Source organism: Chlorocebus sabaeus, chromosome 27 (assembly GCF_047675955.1).
Source record: "Chlorocebus sabaeus isolate Y175 chromosome 27, mChlSab1.0.hap1, whole genome shotgun sequence".
In the NCBI taxonomy this organism is placed as follows: Eukaryota; Metazoa; Chordata; class Mammalia; order Primates; family Cercopithecidae; genus Chlorocebus; species Chlorocebus sabaeus.
The window spans coordinates 48,425,042-48,442,149 of record NC_132930.1 but is presented as its reverse complement, the minus strand read 5'-3'; the positions used below and the strand labels follow the sequence as shown (position 1 = coordinate 48,442,149).

The 17,108-nt window shown below is 59.8% G+C and overlaps 1 protein-coding gene across 4 annotated transcripts in view; it reads left to right on the top strand.

The window, feature by feature from the left end:
* The first annotated feature begins 2,102 nt into the window (after positions 1-2,102).
* Positions 2,103-17,108, top strand: part of UVSSA (UV stimulated scaffold protein A) — a 50,175-nt gene continuing 35,169 nt past the window's right edge. Inside the window, exons 1-7 of one of the 4 annotated variants that reach the window (XM_008018159.3) lie at positions 2,103-2,181; positions 3,052-3,151; positions 4,349-4,679; positions 6,704-6,824; positions 8,028-8,411; positions 9,726-9,838; positions 10,120-10,248. In XM_008018159.3, the coding sequence (XP_008016350.3) occupies positions 3,054-3,151; positions 4,349-4,679; positions 6,704-6,824; positions 8,028-8,411; positions 9,726-9,838; positions 10,120-10,248 (1,176 nt within the window). In that variant the 5' untranslated portion in view covers positions 2,103-2,181; positions 3,052-3,053. The other 3 variants (XM_008018162.3, XM_008018161.3, XM_073012581.1) reach the window with 3 other exon arrangements.

The window sequence follows — 17,108 nt, the reverse complement described above, 5'->3', positions numbered from 1 at the left end:
AGGCCACGACAGATTTTGCTTTGCTCTGGGATGGGAGCTGTAGGAGGATTGTGTGTGGAGCAATCCTGTGATCCGACCTTAGACTTTCAAAGGTCCCTCTGGTTGCTGCATGATGGTCTAGGGGTACCAGCGCACAAGTGAAAGACAAGGTGACAGCAGTGACCCACTGCAGGGGTGGCCGGGAATTGGCAGCGGCAATGAGGCAGTGGGACCTGCTCACATCTGGATGTGTTCTGAGGGAAGGGCTGTCAGGATTTGCAAACCAAATGTTCATGGAGTGAGGAAGTGAGAAGCTCAAGTGAGTCAGGTAATTGGTCCAAGCGAACAGAAGGATGAGGGCAGGCCAGGCGCGGTGGCTCTCGCCTGTAATCCCAGCACTTCGGAAGGCTGAGGCGGGCGGATCACCGGAAGTCAGGAGTTCGAGACCAGCCTGACCAACATGGTGAAACCCCGTCTCTACTAAAAATTCAAAAATGAGCTGGGTGTGGTGGTGGGCACCTGTAATCCCAGCTACTCGGGAGGCTGAGGCAGGAGAATCGCTTGAACCCTTGAACCCAGGAGGCGGAGGTTGCAGTGAGCCGAGATCGCGCCACTGCACTCCAGCCTGGGTGACAAAGCGAGATTCGTCTCAAAAAAAAAAAAAAAGGCTGCAGGGCCATCAGCTGATAGAGGGCAGTGGACAGTGGACGGGCAGCTTGGCTGTGCTGTAGAGCCTGAGGGCTGAGAGGACACCCCGGGGCAGTGTAAAAGAAACTGGACTTAGCAATTGGTGAGAGAAGTCAGATAAAGAGAGGGTTTTGTTAGTATGGGAGAAACGGCACCTTTTTATGCTAATGAGAACTAATAAACAACAACAAAAAAACCTGCTGTAGAACACAGAGGGAAACTGCTGGATGGGTGCCTTGGAGGAAGCCACAGGCCGGCGATTGGGTGCACAGGGCAAGGGGCGCTGAGGGAGGATCTGGCTGCAGCTTGCTCAGTGAAGCAAGAGGCTGGGTGAGGAAGGGGTGAGGCGGAGGAGCGGCTCAGGGCTGCCTGCAGGCTAGGAGCTGGGAGCCACTGACGCCCAGGGACAGAGGCTGGTGCTGCAGAGAGGGGCGGCGCAGGGAGTCCCTCTTCTTTTCTTTTTTAAAATAATTGCTTTACTGAGATATAACTCACACATCGTGAAACCCACCCTACAAAAACACGATTAACAGGGTTGTGAGCTACCACCACTCTAACGCAAGGGCACGCCCATTCCCCCGAAAAAGAAACCCTGGCCCACCGCCCCGCCGCCCCGCCGCCGGCGGCCCCCGCCATGCACCCAGCCCCGGACGCCCAGTCGGGCGTCTGCTCTGCGTGGCCTGTGCCGGGCGCCCCGCGAGTGGGGTGCACACCGCGTTCCTCCTGAGCCACCGGTCTCCAGGTCGGTCCGTCCGCAGCCGGCCTCGCACTCCCCTCCATTCCAGGCTGCGGACCTCGGCGGCAGGACGGACGGCGCTTCTGGTCCTCATTCTGCCCGGGGCCAGCCCGGGCCCAGGGGTACCTGCTGTGTGTCTGGCGCCGAGCTGGGCCCCGAAGACCCCCGAGCCCGCCCAGGGGTTCCCTTCTCGGGCCCGAGGGGGGAGGCGCCGCGGGGTCCAGGGCGCCAGGGTCCAGGGACCCGCGCCCTCCCGCCTGGGCAGTCTTCACCGGCCCTCCGCAGGGGAAGGGACCTGGCCGCGAGACTCCCGGCAGGCGTGGCATTGACGCCCAGACCGGAACTTCCTTTCGGCCTCAGTTTCCCGGCCGGCCCCGCCCCCGGCGCCCGCACACCGCAGCCCCTTTAAGGACTTTCTGCGCCCTCCCGCCTCTTTTGTCGCGCGTCTCCTCTCCCAGGCTGCCCCGCCCTCGCCGGGAGCGCGCCTACGTCACCGCGCAGACCTCGGCCGCGTCTTTGCGCCTGCGCCTCCTGGGTCGGGGTGAGCCATTGGCTGCCGAGCTCAGGGCACGTGATAGGGGCGGGGCCTTTGCCGGAAAGGATGGGGCAACAGCGAGAACGGCCGCGTCAAGGGGTAGGTGCAGTCGTCGCCGTGGTGACCCCAGCTCCTGATGCGTCCGGCCCAGGGACAGCCAATGGCTGTAGAGCTCTTGGGCACCTGACAGGAGGGGCGGTCCGCCCGCCGGAAGGGGCGGGGCGAGGCGAGCGCCGAGTCAGCGGTAGGTGGGGCTGTGGTTGCGCTGGGGGGCGAGGGTCGAGCCGGTTCAGCACCGGTGGCTCTGCGGGCGCCGGGCAGAGACCTGCGGGCGGAGCGTGTCCCGTGTCCTCGAGAGCGCCGGCGGCGGGGCCGGAGGGCGGGCCCAGAGCCGAGTGACAGGCCGCAGCCCCCGAGCACCGCCGAAGGCTGCACGCCCGCCCGGTGCAGCCGCTGTGCGAGGGCGACTCCGCGGCCCCAGCCTCGTGCGGCCCCGCCGGGCCGCTGCTTTCCCCGGGTAGGGCGCAGCTTCCCAGCCTCCGCCCCGGCCTCCCCTGGCGCTTCCTTCCGGGTCCTTCGGCCTTTTTCTGGCGGTGCTGCAGGCTCTCGCCATTTCCCACCTTGCACGCCGCGGTGCTCGACCCTGGGCCTCCGGGCGGGCTGCCTCCGTTAGGGCCGCCCCTGGCCTCCGGGCGCGACTTTCATTGATCTCAGAATTTCTTGGCTCCTTTTGGCCTCTGCAGCCTTGCTGGAGGCTGCCTTGCGGAATCCGTGAATAAGGGAAACAGCAACAGTCACGTTAGGCAAAAGCTGATTTGGACAGTGCCACTGGTTCTTAACGCACGGCCCTCAGTGCAGCGTCCCACACGCAGGGGATTGTAGAGGTCCCGAGTTGAAGGTTCACTTTAAAAACTGACCGTAATCACCGCTGTAAAGGCCTTGCCGGACACATATTTCCCAGAGAGGCGCCCCCAGAGGTAACAGCAGATGGACCCCAGCCTCAGGGTCCTCCCGGAACTTTCGGTTTATAGTAGAGCCCAGTAAACACGTTAATAACAGCAAGAGCTATAAAATACAGATGGTGATTTAGCATTTCTGCCTTACCTATTTCTAGATATGGATCAGAAACTTTCGAAGTTGGTAGAAGAGCTCACAACTTCAGGAGAACCCAGACTAAATCCTGAGAAAATGAAGGAACTGAAGAAAATTTGCAAGTATGTCTTAGGGTTTAGTAACTCACAGTAACTGACTGGCCCACAGAGCCCAGGACACACACAGGGCCCTGCCCTCCTGCCCCGACCTGGGAGAGAACCACCCGAGGACACACCCAGGACATTTTGTCAGGGCCCTGCAGTACCCAGCTCTGATGGGTGGTCATGTTCTGGGTTCGGGGCGAGTGGCATTGCAGACCCATCACTGCTCCGTGCTTGGTGCTTCTCTCTTCATTCCCGTTTCCTGAGTGCACGTATGTGATTTAGAGAGAAACGTGCGTCTTTTTCTTTGCTGTTGGACTTTGCGAAGGGAGAGAATAGAGCTTGCCGATGGGCGAGTTGGTCCATCGCCTTTAGGGTACGTCCACCCCTGTTCACTGCTCCCTCGGGGGAATACGCCGCCCAGGATCTCTGCAGGTCACCCTCAGGCAGCCAGAGATTCATGGGGGAAGCAGAACTTCCCCTCGGAGGGTGGAACATAAATCGAGGACACTCATTATCCTGTATCCTGCGTTTGTAAAACGAGAACTTACAGATGGTTTATAGAGTAATGGAGTGTTGACATTTTAATAGAAAATTTCAGGTCAGGTTTTGCAGCATGCACCTGGAAATCCAATTCGCAATGGTTTATGTGGGGCCAGGAGCTGGGAAGAGGAGCATTCAGGAGGGGCTGGGAGATGTCCCGAGCTCTAGGCCTTCCCTTCCTTCCCGCATCAGGAGGCACCCAGCTGAACAGTGTGCGCGCTGGGCGGTGTGCGTTTGTGCCGGGCGGTCTGTGTTGTGCCGTGTGGCATGTGTTTAAAGGGCCGGATGGTTTGTGTTTCAGGCTTTGCTGTAAGGCCTCAGCTCTGTGAAAGCAGCTGTAGATGATGCAGCTGGATAAATGGGCCACATTCCAATGAAACTTTGTGAATGAGCACCGACATTTGAAGTCTATATAATTTTCACATTTCACCAAGTATTTTTCATTTGTTTCAACATTCTTGGCTTATGGGCCACACAGAAACAGGCAGGGGCTGGAGAACTAGATGGGGCCCTTGAGCGGCAGTATGCAGACCCTGCTCTAGAAAAGGGGAGAATGAAGATGGGAAGGCAGTGGTGGTCCCTGCCACACGTGCATGCAGCATCCCTGTACGGAGAGTCTCCCCCACCCATCCTCTGCATGCGGGGCAGTTGGGTCAGGCTGGCTCATATCCCCAGGTCTTCAGAGGAGCAGCTGAGCCGTGCCTACCGCCTGCTGATAGCACAGCTGACCCAGGAACACGCCGAGATCCGCCTCTCAGCCTTCCAGATCGTGGACGAACTCTTTGCCAGGTCTCACCAGTTCCGGATGCTGGTCGTTTCCAACTTCCAGGAGTTCCTGGAGCTCACGCTGGGCACGGACCCCGCACAACCTCTGCCACCCCCCAGGGAGGCGGCACAGAGGCTGAGGCAGGCGGCCACCCGGGCCGTGGAAGGGTGGAATGAGAAGTTCGGGGAGGCCTACAAGAAGCTTGCCTTGGGCTACCACTTCTTAAGACACAACAAAAAGGTAGGTGGGCCTGGCCCATTTTCTCAGAGACTCTGGTTACCTGACATGAGGAAGGCAGACTGTACCAGGGTGAAGATGCACTTCCTGTCGGACCTGGCACGGCAGGGCCCTGCTTGGCCTTGCCTGAGCACCCCGGCTACCAGACCATCCGTGGAATGTGGGAAAGTGGACAGCAGCTGGGGTCAGGACCTCCCTGAGAGGGGCGGCGCAGCTCTGAGAGGAAGAGCATAAGCTGTGTGTGTGGATGGAGCTGAGGTTGCATGCGTAATTTTTTATGTGTGTGTAGGAGACAAAGGAAAAGCCAAATCCAACTTCTCAGATGCAGCATTTTCTATGGCAGTGGCCCCTGGACTCTGGGACCTGTCCCAACCTTGCACTTTAAGGCTCCACCTGGATCCTGCTGTGGGCTCTGGCTCGTTCCTGGCATGATGAAACCCACCAGGATCTGCTACTGTGGCCTGAACCCAGCCTCATTGTCCAGACCCTACCGTGCCCCTTACCCCACCTGCCACGAAGGCTCAGGCCTCCCCAGTGCAATGACCCGGCCCCGCTGGCTTCCCTGTGTGCCCTTGGAGTGCCTTGTCTCCCAGGGTTCATGCTCAGGGGTTGTTTCAGACCCCTGGGTCCAGTCAGCAGCCCCTGCCTGCCAATGGAACAAGCACACTGCTTGCCTACCTGTGAGGTACTTGCTGTGAGAAGTCTCGTCGCCTCTTTTGAGTTAGCAGATGTGCTGGCGTTCCCAGGCTGCGACAGCAGAGAGGTGTGCGTTGTGTTTTGTTGTAATGCACTGTGAATAGCTGGGGGTGAGGGTGTACACCCGTAGTCCCACTGACTCCGGAAGCCGAGGCTGGTGGGTCACCTGATCCTGGGAGTTTGAGTCCAGCCTGGGCAACACAGCAAGACTCTTGTTAAAAAAAAAAAAAAAACCCCACTGTGAACTTACAGACGTGTAGGGCTCCCGGCCACACGTGGATGCTGTGTCTTTTGTTAGGCTTTCTTGAGCTTTATCTTCCTCACATTCTGTATAGATGGCCCTAGTTTTTGTTGTGGTGTGGTGGTTGTTTTTGAGACAGGGTCTCTCTCTGTCCCCCAGGCCTGAGTGCAGTGGCGTGATCTCGGCTCACTGCAACCTCCACCTCCCTGGCCCAAGTGATCCTCTTGCCTCAGCCTCCCAAGTAGCTGGAACTACAGGCACCTGCCACCACGCCTAGCTATTTTTTTTTGAGATGGAGTCTCACTCTGTCGCCCAGGCTGGAGTACAGTGGCGCGATCTGCAAGCTCCAGCTCCCTTGTTCACGCCATTTTCCTGCCTCAGCCCTGAGGATCAGTTCTCCCAGCAGCTTCCCAGCCCGGCTGCCTCCTGGCCCTGGTGAAGGGACACCAGCTGTGCCTGCTTCCAAAGAAGCAGGTTCCTCAAAGAGAGCGATTTGAAGCCATGCACAGACCCAAAGGGCCCCAAGGGGGGCATCAGTGGGGTTGGGAGGAAGCTGGGGCCGGGGGAGCGGAGGGCGGCTGTGTCTCAGCAACCCTCACCCACCCAGGCTGCAACCTCCACCTCCCTGGTCCAAGTGATCCTCCTGCCTCAGCCTCCCAAGTAGCTGGGACTACAGGCACCTGCCACCACGCCCAGCTATTTTTTTGAGATGGAGTCTCACTCTGTCGCCCATGCTGGAGTACAGTGGCTCCCGAGTAGCTGGGACTACAGGTGCCCACCACCAGGCCTGGCTAATTTTTTGTATTTTTAGTAGAGACGGGGTTTCACCGTGTTAGCCAGGATGGTCTCCATCTGCTGACCTTATGATCCACCTGCCTCGGCCTCCCAAAGTGCTGGGATGACAGGCGTGAGCCACCGCGCCCGGCCTAGTTTTTGTATTTTTAGTAGAGATGGGGTTTCACCATGTTGTTCAGGCTGGTCTCGAACTCGTGACCTCATGATCTGCCCGCCTTGGCCTCCCAAAGTGCTGGGATGACAGGCGTGAGCCACTCCGCCCGGCCGACCCTAGTCTTTATTTTCAATTGCTCAGGTGGATTTTCAAGACACAAATGCTCGGACTCTGGCAGAAAGAAAGAGAGAAGAGGAGAAGCAGAAGCACTTGGATAAAATTTACCAAGAAAGAGCCAGCCAGGCGGAGAGGGAGATGCAAGGCAAGTGCCCAGGACAGAGGGAGGGGCCCACACCTCTGGGGGTTGCCCGTGGTCTGGCAGTTCATTCTCCTGGTCCCAGGGCCCCGGCCGCAAGGGACCCAGGTTTTAAGACAGGCTAGGTGGAGATGATTCACGTCGGGCTGGAAGGCATTCTCAGCCGTAGGACCCCGCCCAACACCCTGCAGGGGCCTCCTGGGCCGTCCATGCCTCTCCCACGCCCTCTGGTGGTCACGTTCACCCACGCCCGTTTGCTGCGCAGACCCCTGGACAGAGATACCAGGCACAGGTGTGCCTGTGGGCAGTGGTCTGAGCCCCAGCCTGGCTGAAGGCCCTGCCACTTGTTTATTTTGTGACTGCCTTGCCATCGCCTTCCCCAAAACTTCACCGTTTACTTCCCGGCGGTCAGCCTTTCTCGTGAGTGTCATCACGATGGTGTGAGGAGGGTGTGCCACGGCCCTCCTGAGATACCTCCTGACATGGGTGGAGGCACAGCCGTGTCTTCAGACTACATGTGCCCCAGATCCTTCCCCTGACAGACTGTGGTTCCAGACGCGGGCCCTGCCACAGGCCACTTCTGGGAAACGCAGGCCTCAGGGGAACCCACAAGGCAGGCAGCCAGGCGCCTAGACGATGAGGAGGCCGCCAGGAGGAAAGCTGCTCTAGCCCGAGAGTTGTGGCATGAACAAAGCTGTTTTGTTGCCCCAGGAAGGAGGTGCAGTCGTGTCCTGGGACGTGCAGGCGGGCCGACCTCCCTGCACACTCGTGCTCACTACCCAGGGGTGCAGAGAGGTTGCCTGCAGGCCCAGCTGCTGAGTTGGGTGCTTTAGGAAGCAGTTGAAAAGTGCACTGCACGGCCGGGTGCAGTGACTCACACCTGTCATCCCAGCACTTTGGGAGGCCAGGGCGGGCGGATCACTTGAGTCCAGCAGTTCGAAGCCAGCTTGGGCAACATAGCGATACCCTGTCTCTACAAAAAAATTAGTTGATGGTATCACATGCCTGTAGTCCCAGCTAATCGGGAGGCTGAGGCAGGAGGACTACCTGAGCCTGGCAGGTGGAGGCTGGGGTAAGCTGTGATTGTACCACGACATTCCACCTGAAAAGTGGCGCCCTGGGGGGAGTGGGCCTCTGGGTGTGGCTTTGGGTGGGCTGGTGCTTTTGCTCCACATGGTGATGCAAACAGGGGTCTTGATCTTCTGGCAGAACTGTCTGGAGAAATTGAATCGTGCCTGACGGAGGTAGAGAGCTGCTTTAGGCTACTGGTGCCTTTTGACTTTGACCCGAACCCGGAGACAGAATCGCTTGGCGTGGCTTCCGGCACGTCTGATGCCCTTCACTCCTCCTGCGCGGGCCAGGTGGGCCCTTGCTGGTCTGGCACCCCTGACCCCTGGGACGGGGAGCAGCCCTGCTGCAGTAGAGACCTGCCTGCCTCTGCAGGCCACCCCAGAGCGGGCGGCAGGGCACAACCACCCCAGACAGCCACAGATGACCCCTCAGATGAGGATGAGGACAGTGACCTCGAAGAATTTGTGCGGAGCCACGGGCTTGGCTCACACAAGTACACGCTGGACGTGGAGCTCTGCTCAGGTAACTCCCTTCCCAGGATCTTTGCGGCACCGCCCTGCCCCAGCTCCCAGGTAGGCCCCTCCCTCACTGGCACCCGGTCCCAGAGCTTTGGACTGCAGGGGCCTCCCCTGGAGGGCTAGATCAGGGGTCACCACCAGGTTTTTCCTTTCTGTGTGGCCTCTGCACTGGGATCCCCCCACCCATGCCAGGCCTCTGTGTCCACGGGAACACTTCTAAGAGCTCATGGCAGCCCCCACCCCAGCAAGGCCGTGGACAGAGCAAGGACCCGCAGAATTGGGGTGAGGTGGGGTCTGGAGGCTGATGTGGTCCTCGAAGGATGAGGGAGCACAGGCCTGACCACCAAGTGACCAGGAGCCCTGGGCAGGCTGTGTGGGCGTCCCGCCAGCTCACAGGCCTGTCACGGTCCAGTGTTGCCGTGAGGGGTCAGGTAGCACCGGCCCTTGCTGGGAGGAAAATGTGATCCAGAAATGGCGACACACAGCCTGGGCACTGCAGCCTGGGTAGGTGAGGGTTGCTGAGACACAGCCGCCCTCTGCTCCCCCGGCCCCAGCTTCCTCCCAACCCCACTGATGCCCCCCTTGGGGCCCTTTGGGTCTGTGCATGGCTTCAAATCGCTCTCTTTGAGGAACCTGCTTCTTTGGAAGCAGGCACAGCTGGTGTCCCTTCACCAGGGCCAGGAGGCAGCCGGGCTGGGAAGCTGCTGGGAGAACTGATCCTCAGAGCTGAGCTGCCCGGAGGTGCCTCAGCAGTGAGGCTGCAAGCCTGTGCGGGGTGGACACCGCTGCTGCCAGCCCAGGGCTGTCCTTGCCTGCACAGAGCTCAGCCCTGTGCCGGACGCTGAGGGTGCCACAGTGGGGGAAGCCACGGCAGAGCAGAGCTGGAGCTGGGGTGTCCGGCGGAGGAGACGCCAGGGTGGGTGGGGGCCGGTGAGGCTGGACTGGGCAGGCCCCGTCCTGCGGGGTAGTCTGTGGAGGGGAAGGTTCTGTGCCCGGCGGGTGGGGGCAGTGAGTAGAAGAGGCCATGGGTGGTCTTGCGCCTCCAGATGGGATGGCTGCAGCCAAGGAGATTGAGACGCAGGCAGTGGAGCTGTGTGTGAGGGGAGGCTTCGGTGTGAAGCCACAGTGTTCTTAGAATTCTAAGATCATAAAACACTTCCTTCTCACAGCATCAGGTTTGGGATTCCTGGGGGCAGGCATGGGCATCTGGCAGGTTCTCCTCAGGCTAGAGCGGCCTTCACTGCGTGGTCCGCCTCTCCGGGGCCTGTGGGAGATGCCGGCCGGCGCCCTCGGGTGACCTCTGTGTGCCTCTCCCCAGAGGGCCTGAAGGTGCAGGAGAATGAGGACAACCTCGCTGTCGTCCACGCCGCCCGTGACACACTCAAGCTCATCCGGAACAAGTTCCTGCCGGCCGTGTGCTCGTGGATCCAGGTGAGCCTCAAACCTGGGACCTGTGGGTGGAGGGCCGTGTGCAGAGCGCCAGGCATGAGGGGTCCCTTTCTTGGGGGCGCTGTGGCCCGGGGGCGTGGTCTGGTGGCTTGAATGGTCCCTGACCTGCGAGGGCTCTGTCCCTCACCTGCAGCTTCGTCCTCTGCACCCCAGGTGTACCAGAGACCCCCTGGTCCGGTGGACCTGGCGTGTGCCTCCCAGCGGGATGGCTTCCTAGGGCCTGCCGGCCAGGCCCCTGAGCTATTCGCACCCCCGTTTTGCAGCGCTTCACCCGCGTTGGGACCCACGGTGGATGTTTAAAGCGCGCCATTGACCTGAAGGCGGAATTGGAGCTTGCACTGAGAAAATACAAGGAGCTGGACATCGAGCCCAAGGGAGGGCAGAGGCACAGGGTGAGTGGGCAAGCGGGAAGGTGTCCCAGAAGGCCTCAGTGGGGGAGGAGAAGCTATGGCGGGCTGCACCCTGGGCCTGTGGGCCCGGCAGAACCCAACCACACCCCAAGCCCACTGAGCCCCAGCAAGGGCTTCCTGTGAGCCCAGGGTCGTCGCCGTGGCAGAGGGGATGGTGCAGCTTTGGGTGCTGCCCGGCTGCCGTGTATGGTAGCTGAGCAGAGGTGCTGAGTGCTGCTCGTGCCTCCAGGAAGCCACCAGTCAGGCTGTGCCCCCACAACTCCTTCTAGGGAGTCATCAGCAATGCGGCGCCTGTCCTGGCAGGTGCTGTATCCTCCAGAGGAAAGACCCCTGGCAAGCCCTCAGACGGCGAAGAGGGTCACCGCGGGCTCCAGTGCACTCAGGGGTGGAGACCTGGGTTACTGTCTGCTGGGCTTTGCGAGGGGCTTGGGAGGGTGGTAGGGGGCACTGCACTTCCCTGAGCAAGGAGCACAGGGTTAGAAGGGGGCAGGGCCACCATGAGGGGCTGGAGGCTGGAGGGAGGAATGGGGTGCCTCTGGCGGGGTGAAGCTGGGAGCAGAGACCGTCACATTGGGCGTGTTGGAGCCGGTCGAGGGTGGCGGTGCCCAGCACGCTGCTGTGCCAGGGCCTTGAACTGCCTGAGCACAGAATGGAAATCCGGGCCTCAGTGCCTGGAAGGGCCTGAGAGCTGGGGTTCTCTGCAGATGTCCTCGGCGGCACCCAGCGCGGTCAGGCCTTGGGACTGGAGGCACACCGCGGCCACCCTGGGCTCGCACAGCTGTGGTGTCTCTCAGGCGCCTCTCCCTCAGGGAACCCAAGCCCTGAACCCCAGCACCCCTGAACTTGGACCCCAAGCCCTGCCCGGGCCTGGGAGATGCTGGCCTTTTGGGTCTGCCCACTTTAAGAAAGCTTTGGGGTGGAAGTGACATTGTGCTCCTCGCTGAGGAAGAGGTTGGGTTCCACAGCGGCAGACGTGCGGGGCCATGGAGTGGGGGGCCGGGAAGCTCCTCTGGATGAAATGCTGAGCCTGTGGTTTTCCCCTGGTCAGTGGCCCGCGTCCCCGGCATGGTGGGGGTGTGCAGACGCCCCGGGGGCCAGCAGAGGGCGAGCTTGCTTTTCTCCTTTATGTCCGAAACTGATTCCCGGAGAATTTATAGTCATGTGGGAGCCTGGTGGCCGCGCCGCTCGTGTGTGGCTGTGTTTGGGGGTGTCAACACCTCGCTTCACGAGGAAATACTTCTGTGAGTTGTGGCAAAAATACACTTTTTGCAATGAGAAAGCATGCTGCTGGTCTGGGCTGGGGAGGAAGATGGTGAGTGCTGTCAGCACGTCAGGATCACGGTGAGCTCACTGCTCACGCCCAGCGCACTCGGGCCCACAGGATGGCAGCTGCAGGATCAGGCCCCGATGGCAGCCCCTGTCACCGTTGCCAAGTGGGCCGCGTGGGGGCTGCCAGCTGTGTCAGGGCGCTTCCCTGTGGCTCACACTGGGGCCCTTTGAAGGTCACTGCCCAGTCTCCACGGCACGGGCGAGGCTTGCTGGAGCCTTACGCTGAGACCCTGCACCAGGCACTGCCCCTGTGCAGCCACCACGCTGGACTCACCTGGCGCGGCTCCTGCAGTCTGCAGACAGTTTTGTCTGAAGGTGGCTGGTGGGCCTTTGCCTGGCCCTGGGGCAGCTTATTGGTGAGGGTCCACAGAGCAGAGGGGGTTGATGGGTGGCATGGTCTAGTTTCATCAGGCCTGGGCCCCTCCAGTTGGCACAGTCCTTTTAGTACCAGCAGCAGTGCTGGGGCTGGGGCAGCCAGGTGGCTCTCCTTGGCCTGAGGTTCTAGCAGTGGAACCTTCTGGAATGTCTGGTGCTCCCCCTGCCTGCATGTCATAGCTCCACAGCATCTGGGACGGCCCCCAGGTGGGGCTGGCTGGTGGAAGTGCGTCCGGGCAGCCTCCGGGGCTGCTGGCAGCTTGGCCTACTTGGGTGAGGATGAGGAGCTGCCACTCCCTGAGTCAGGACTCTAATTCAGCACAGCCGCGGTACCGGCAAGGCCTACAGGCTCCCGGCCACGGCTGACTTGCACCCACAGCTCCACCTCACCCTAGTGGATGCAAACTTCTTTGTGCCAGGGTCCCTGCATGCTCTTCCGTGAGTGTTCAGCTCAGCCTGGCCCCTGCCCTGTGTGGGCTTAGGAGAGCTGGCCCCCCGGACCTCTGCCGGCTGCGGGCCCCTGCTGGCTGTACCCTCCTGGCTGCAGCGCCAGCCCCTCCTGCCACAGGGCTGCTCGGGGGTGCTATATTCAGGGCCTGGTCTGTGGGGGCCAGGGCCCGCAAGACAGGTGTGGGCCAGGCCATGCAGGAGAGTGCTGGGCAGGGCATGGCTGCCTGAAGGACCCCAGCTGCTGCTGCTCCCACCCAGCAGGTCCCGGGGACCCTGCCAATGCTGTTAGCTGTCTCTGAGCTTCTGAGTGACTGACGTGAGCGTCTCACACCCCACGTGGTGGAGCTACCAGCACCGCCCCTCCGTGGCGCATGACCCTAGCCCTTGGCACGCAGGCGGCCACCCTGACCCAGCGCCTGAGACCTGCTGCCCTTCCACTATCCTTCCTCACTCCTGCTGGCCGAGGGCCCACTCCTGACCTATCTGTGTGCGTCCTCTTGAGATCTGAGTGGTGGCACTGGGTCGGGGGTGTCTGCGGCCAGGACTGACAGTGCTTGGAGGGCCCCTCGCCCCCTTCGACCACACGGTCTGGCCAGCAGACGCGTCGCAGCTGTGCTTCAGAGCTGGTGAGTGAGTGTGCAAGGGCAGCAGGGTCTGTGAGGCTGGATTGAGGATGTCACAGCTCTGGCAGGAAGGGAGGCGCCACGCTGCTCCTTTGTCAGTTGAATGGACACTTTCTAGACTCTTCTCCGCAAACTGATGTTTTTTAAAGCACTGCTCTGAAGTCCTTGGAGATTTTGCTCGCGGCAGCTGGAGTGCGAGGAGCTGCCTGGAGATGAAGTGATTGGCGGGCTCGCCTGGCTCAGGTGAGCGGTGCTTCCCAGAATAGATGCCGCCGCGCCACTGCGGTATCTGCCCATCTCCCTCCTGGCTCCGCGCAGCCACCCCGTCCGAGTGGCCCGTGTGCGGCAGGTGGCTGGCTGACGAACGTGGATGTTAATTAGAGCCGTTTTAATTAGAAATTATGAATGAGGTGCTCCTCGTTAATTTTCGAATAAAATTTACAGAGGGTTTAAATCACTTCCCTCAGCGTCTCCCCATTTAGCACGGGATTGGCGTCGTTAACTCCGTGTGTAGAACAGAGCATGCTAATTCAATCATGCCTGATTTCAATATTTTTAGAACTTCCAACAATTGTGTAGGAGATGGGAACACGCAGCGCTGCTAGCTGCAGGCAGGAGCCCGGAGCCCAGCGCTGGAAGGCCCAGCCCATCCTGTGGCGGCTCCAGCCGGTGCTGGTGCTGAGGCTTTCAGGCAGTCACCCGGGAGCAGACACCGTGTCTTTCCTTTTTATCATTTCCACTTGGTTTCTACGTAGTATTGTTTTCCTTTTGACACAGATGTTCTGTCTTCAGAAAATGCTCACGCTGGTTTGAATACGTGTGCCGTGTGTTTGGAGCGCCTCCGTGTGGCTCCCGTCCGTGTGGCTCCCGTCCGTGTGCCGTGCGTTTGGAGCGCCTCTGTGTGGCTTCCGTCCGGGAGCAGGCTGAGGGCGAATCTCCTGGATCGATGTGCAGCGTCATTTGGTAGTTTGAGTGTCCAGCCTTGCCACACTCCACGGCAGGTGTGATCATCCGTGGCTGCGTCATTCACTGAGCTGATAAAAATCCCCTGGAAACTTTCACATTGCGTGCTGCCAAATTACATAGCTCAGATCACCAATTACTTTGTACTGTATAATTAACAAAATATTAATTTCCTATCAGGCAGTGAGTCAGAAAACCATCTTAAGCATTGTTCTCTTTAGTACTGTCAGCGTGGCTCTTTCCTTCTGCTAATTACTCGGTTACTTGTTTCCATGGCTGAAAGATGCATTTGTTTTTGTTCTTGCCGGTGTTGAGTCTGTTGGGGCAGCCACGTGGGTTCGGCCGTGGGTGCGTCCTCCATTGCTCACAGAACTGGAGTCGTCCCCCCAACTCTGTGGTTTTCTTTCTCTATCTGCTGCCTGTCTGCCTTCTCCGCCGGCCTTACCACCAGAGCTCTGATCTTTGGAGTTAGATGCCAGAAGCATTCTCTTGCCCTCTGATGTTCAGTGGGCTCGGGGATGCAGCCGACAGCCTCCTGGGGACCCTGTCAGCCCCTGGGATGGAGGCCCCACCTCCTTTCCCTGCTGTGCGTGAGGGGAAGTTTTCTGTGATGCTCTGGAGCCGTGGGAGTGTCTGACTTCCGGGAGATGAAAAGGACAGAAACTGAAAACCCAGGGATGAAATGTGGACCCACCAGGCACAGGCAGGGGAGGAGGGACCTAAATCAGCGCTGTCGGGAAACCTTGGACCGCCGTAGGGCCGGGAAAGAACCTTCCTGGGTGATGGGGCCCCTCCATCATGCCGAAGGCCAAGCCGCCACGTCCGCCGCCGTGTCTGAGGGCTGCCCGCCGAGGGGCGCGGATACACGGGCTCTCCGGAGTCAGCACGGGGAACACGGGGAGAACATCTGAGGCCCAGCCGGGGCTCATGCCAGCCCTCCCTCTCACACAGGTGGCTCAGGCCTGTCTCTTGGGCCTTCACCATCCCTCAGTACCTGTCTGCAAAACAGAGGGCACTTCCCAGACAAGCCCAGCGCTGCTTGAAACACCTCCCCAGGCTGTTACCCCTTTCGTTTGGAAAGCAGCCCTGTGGGGTCAATTGGTTTTCCACCCCATTTTACAGACTGGGAAGCTGAGCCCTTGGAGAAGCTGTGTGGGCCCAGCCTCCTTGTCCAGGCCTGGCCGCCTGATGAATGTGAGTGCGCCTGAGGGCTGCCTGACCACCCGGCACTGTGGCCGCACAGCTGAACTTCCGCCCGCTTCCTGGAGGCTGGCATTCTGGCCCCTGTGGGCCCTGGCTGCACTCTCCTTCCCTGAGAAGGTCAGGCTGAAGCAGGGTCCTTTCCCGCCCCCGTGTGTGTGTGTGTGTGTGTGTGTGTGTGTGTGTGTGTGTGTCTCACTGGAATTCAGAAGCGAGGACACAGGCAGCCCTCATTTTCTGGAGCCCAGAGTTAGCTTTCCCTGCAGAGCTCGGGGGCAGGAGCTACTAGATCTGGAGGTGCCAGACATAAGAAGTCATTCTGCTCTCCACCGAAGGGGGCGTTTGTGACCCCTGGTGCCTCAAGCTGCTTCCCCAGCACCGCACACAGCGCTCCTGCTCAGCAAGAAGCAGGGACCCAGGGACAAATGCCAGTTTGGCTGCCCCAGGAGAAGAGGCCGCCCTGGCCCAGCTCCATCCATCTGGAGGGCAACAGACACCCAGGACCCCCGGTCCGCATCTGGTTGGCAGACGTCTCCATCTGGCAGGCGGCCCTGGGGACCCGGCAGAAATTTTGCCCCCAGCCTGGCTCTGGAATCGACCTCCAGGCATCCTGTGAACCTGAGGCCTCCTCCTCTCATGCCCAGGAAGGCCCCCAGGCCTGTGGTGCTGTGGCCCTGGCCCCTGCAACATGGGACTCCAGGAAGCGGCCCGAGGCCCACCGTACTGGTTAGCAGCTCCCAAGGGCAGGTCTGTCTGAGCCTCATCCCTGGGAATGATCTGGGTTAGACGAGAATGGGAAGAGGCCCACAGCACTGTTTTGTGATATTCTTGTAAGAGCGTATTGTTGAGTGTAGATTTTATAGTAAAGAGCCAGTCGTTCTAGAAAGCAACGATTTGCCTCAGCAGAACCTCCAGGCTCTCGTTTCAGAGGTGAGGACGCGCCCATGGTGCTGTGTCTGTGTCCAGCAGGTTCCGCTCGGCCCCGACAGTGCTGCCTGCCAGGTGCCCTTCCCGCACGCTCACTGTGGTCAGCCCTGCTCCACGCCGCCCTCCGTCCTCTCAAGGTGCGTCCCTGGCAGCCGGAGATGCACATGAGATATTGGCCTGGCCGGGCAATTTGCACGGCCTTCCAGGGAGGGCATTAGCATATAAATAGCAGATGCGATGAGGACCATCACAGCTGAGCACGTTTAATTTTTAGTTTATAAGATAGAATGGGTTTTTAAACGCATAGCCATCAAGGCGCTGAAAGACAAATGTAGTTTGGAACTCACTTGTCTGACGAGGCCTTACATCATTTTTTTTTTTTTAAAAAGGGAAACACACACACATAAAACTGAACAAAAGTAATTTCTTGGGTGAAAAGTAATTGAGACCGCATACCAAGTTAATTAGATCGTACAAAATTTATTTAATGGCCCCAGCTGTATCTCCCAGCCTGCGTGTGGTGGACGGACCTGCCCCTTCACCCGGGCCTCTCCTCTTCCTTTCCTTCTCAAATAATTAGTAACCTCGCCACCCTACTCCTGTGAACTGATTGCATTGTATATTTTAGCCGTTTTATTGCTTGTTTAATTATGATCGTGGAGGCTCATTTTTCTAAATCCTTTTAAGTGTGGGTGAGAATCCATTTGTATGAAGCCAGCAGAGGCCCCAAGTGCTCCTGCCCGCCTCCCCGTGGTGGCCGGGGTTCCTTTGGAGGCACCCTGTGCGCGGGCGGTCTTGGCTCTCCGTGTCGAGGGTCTGTAGCTCCCATAGCTGCTGCACTGCGGACCAGCCTCGGGAGGCTTCCAGTGCCTCGCAGGGGACTTGGCCCATTAGGGAAGGTGTGGGCACAGGTCACAGTCCCCTTGGGAGGGGCAGCCTGCGGGTGACCTGTGCCTCCCACGCCCCTGCTTTATC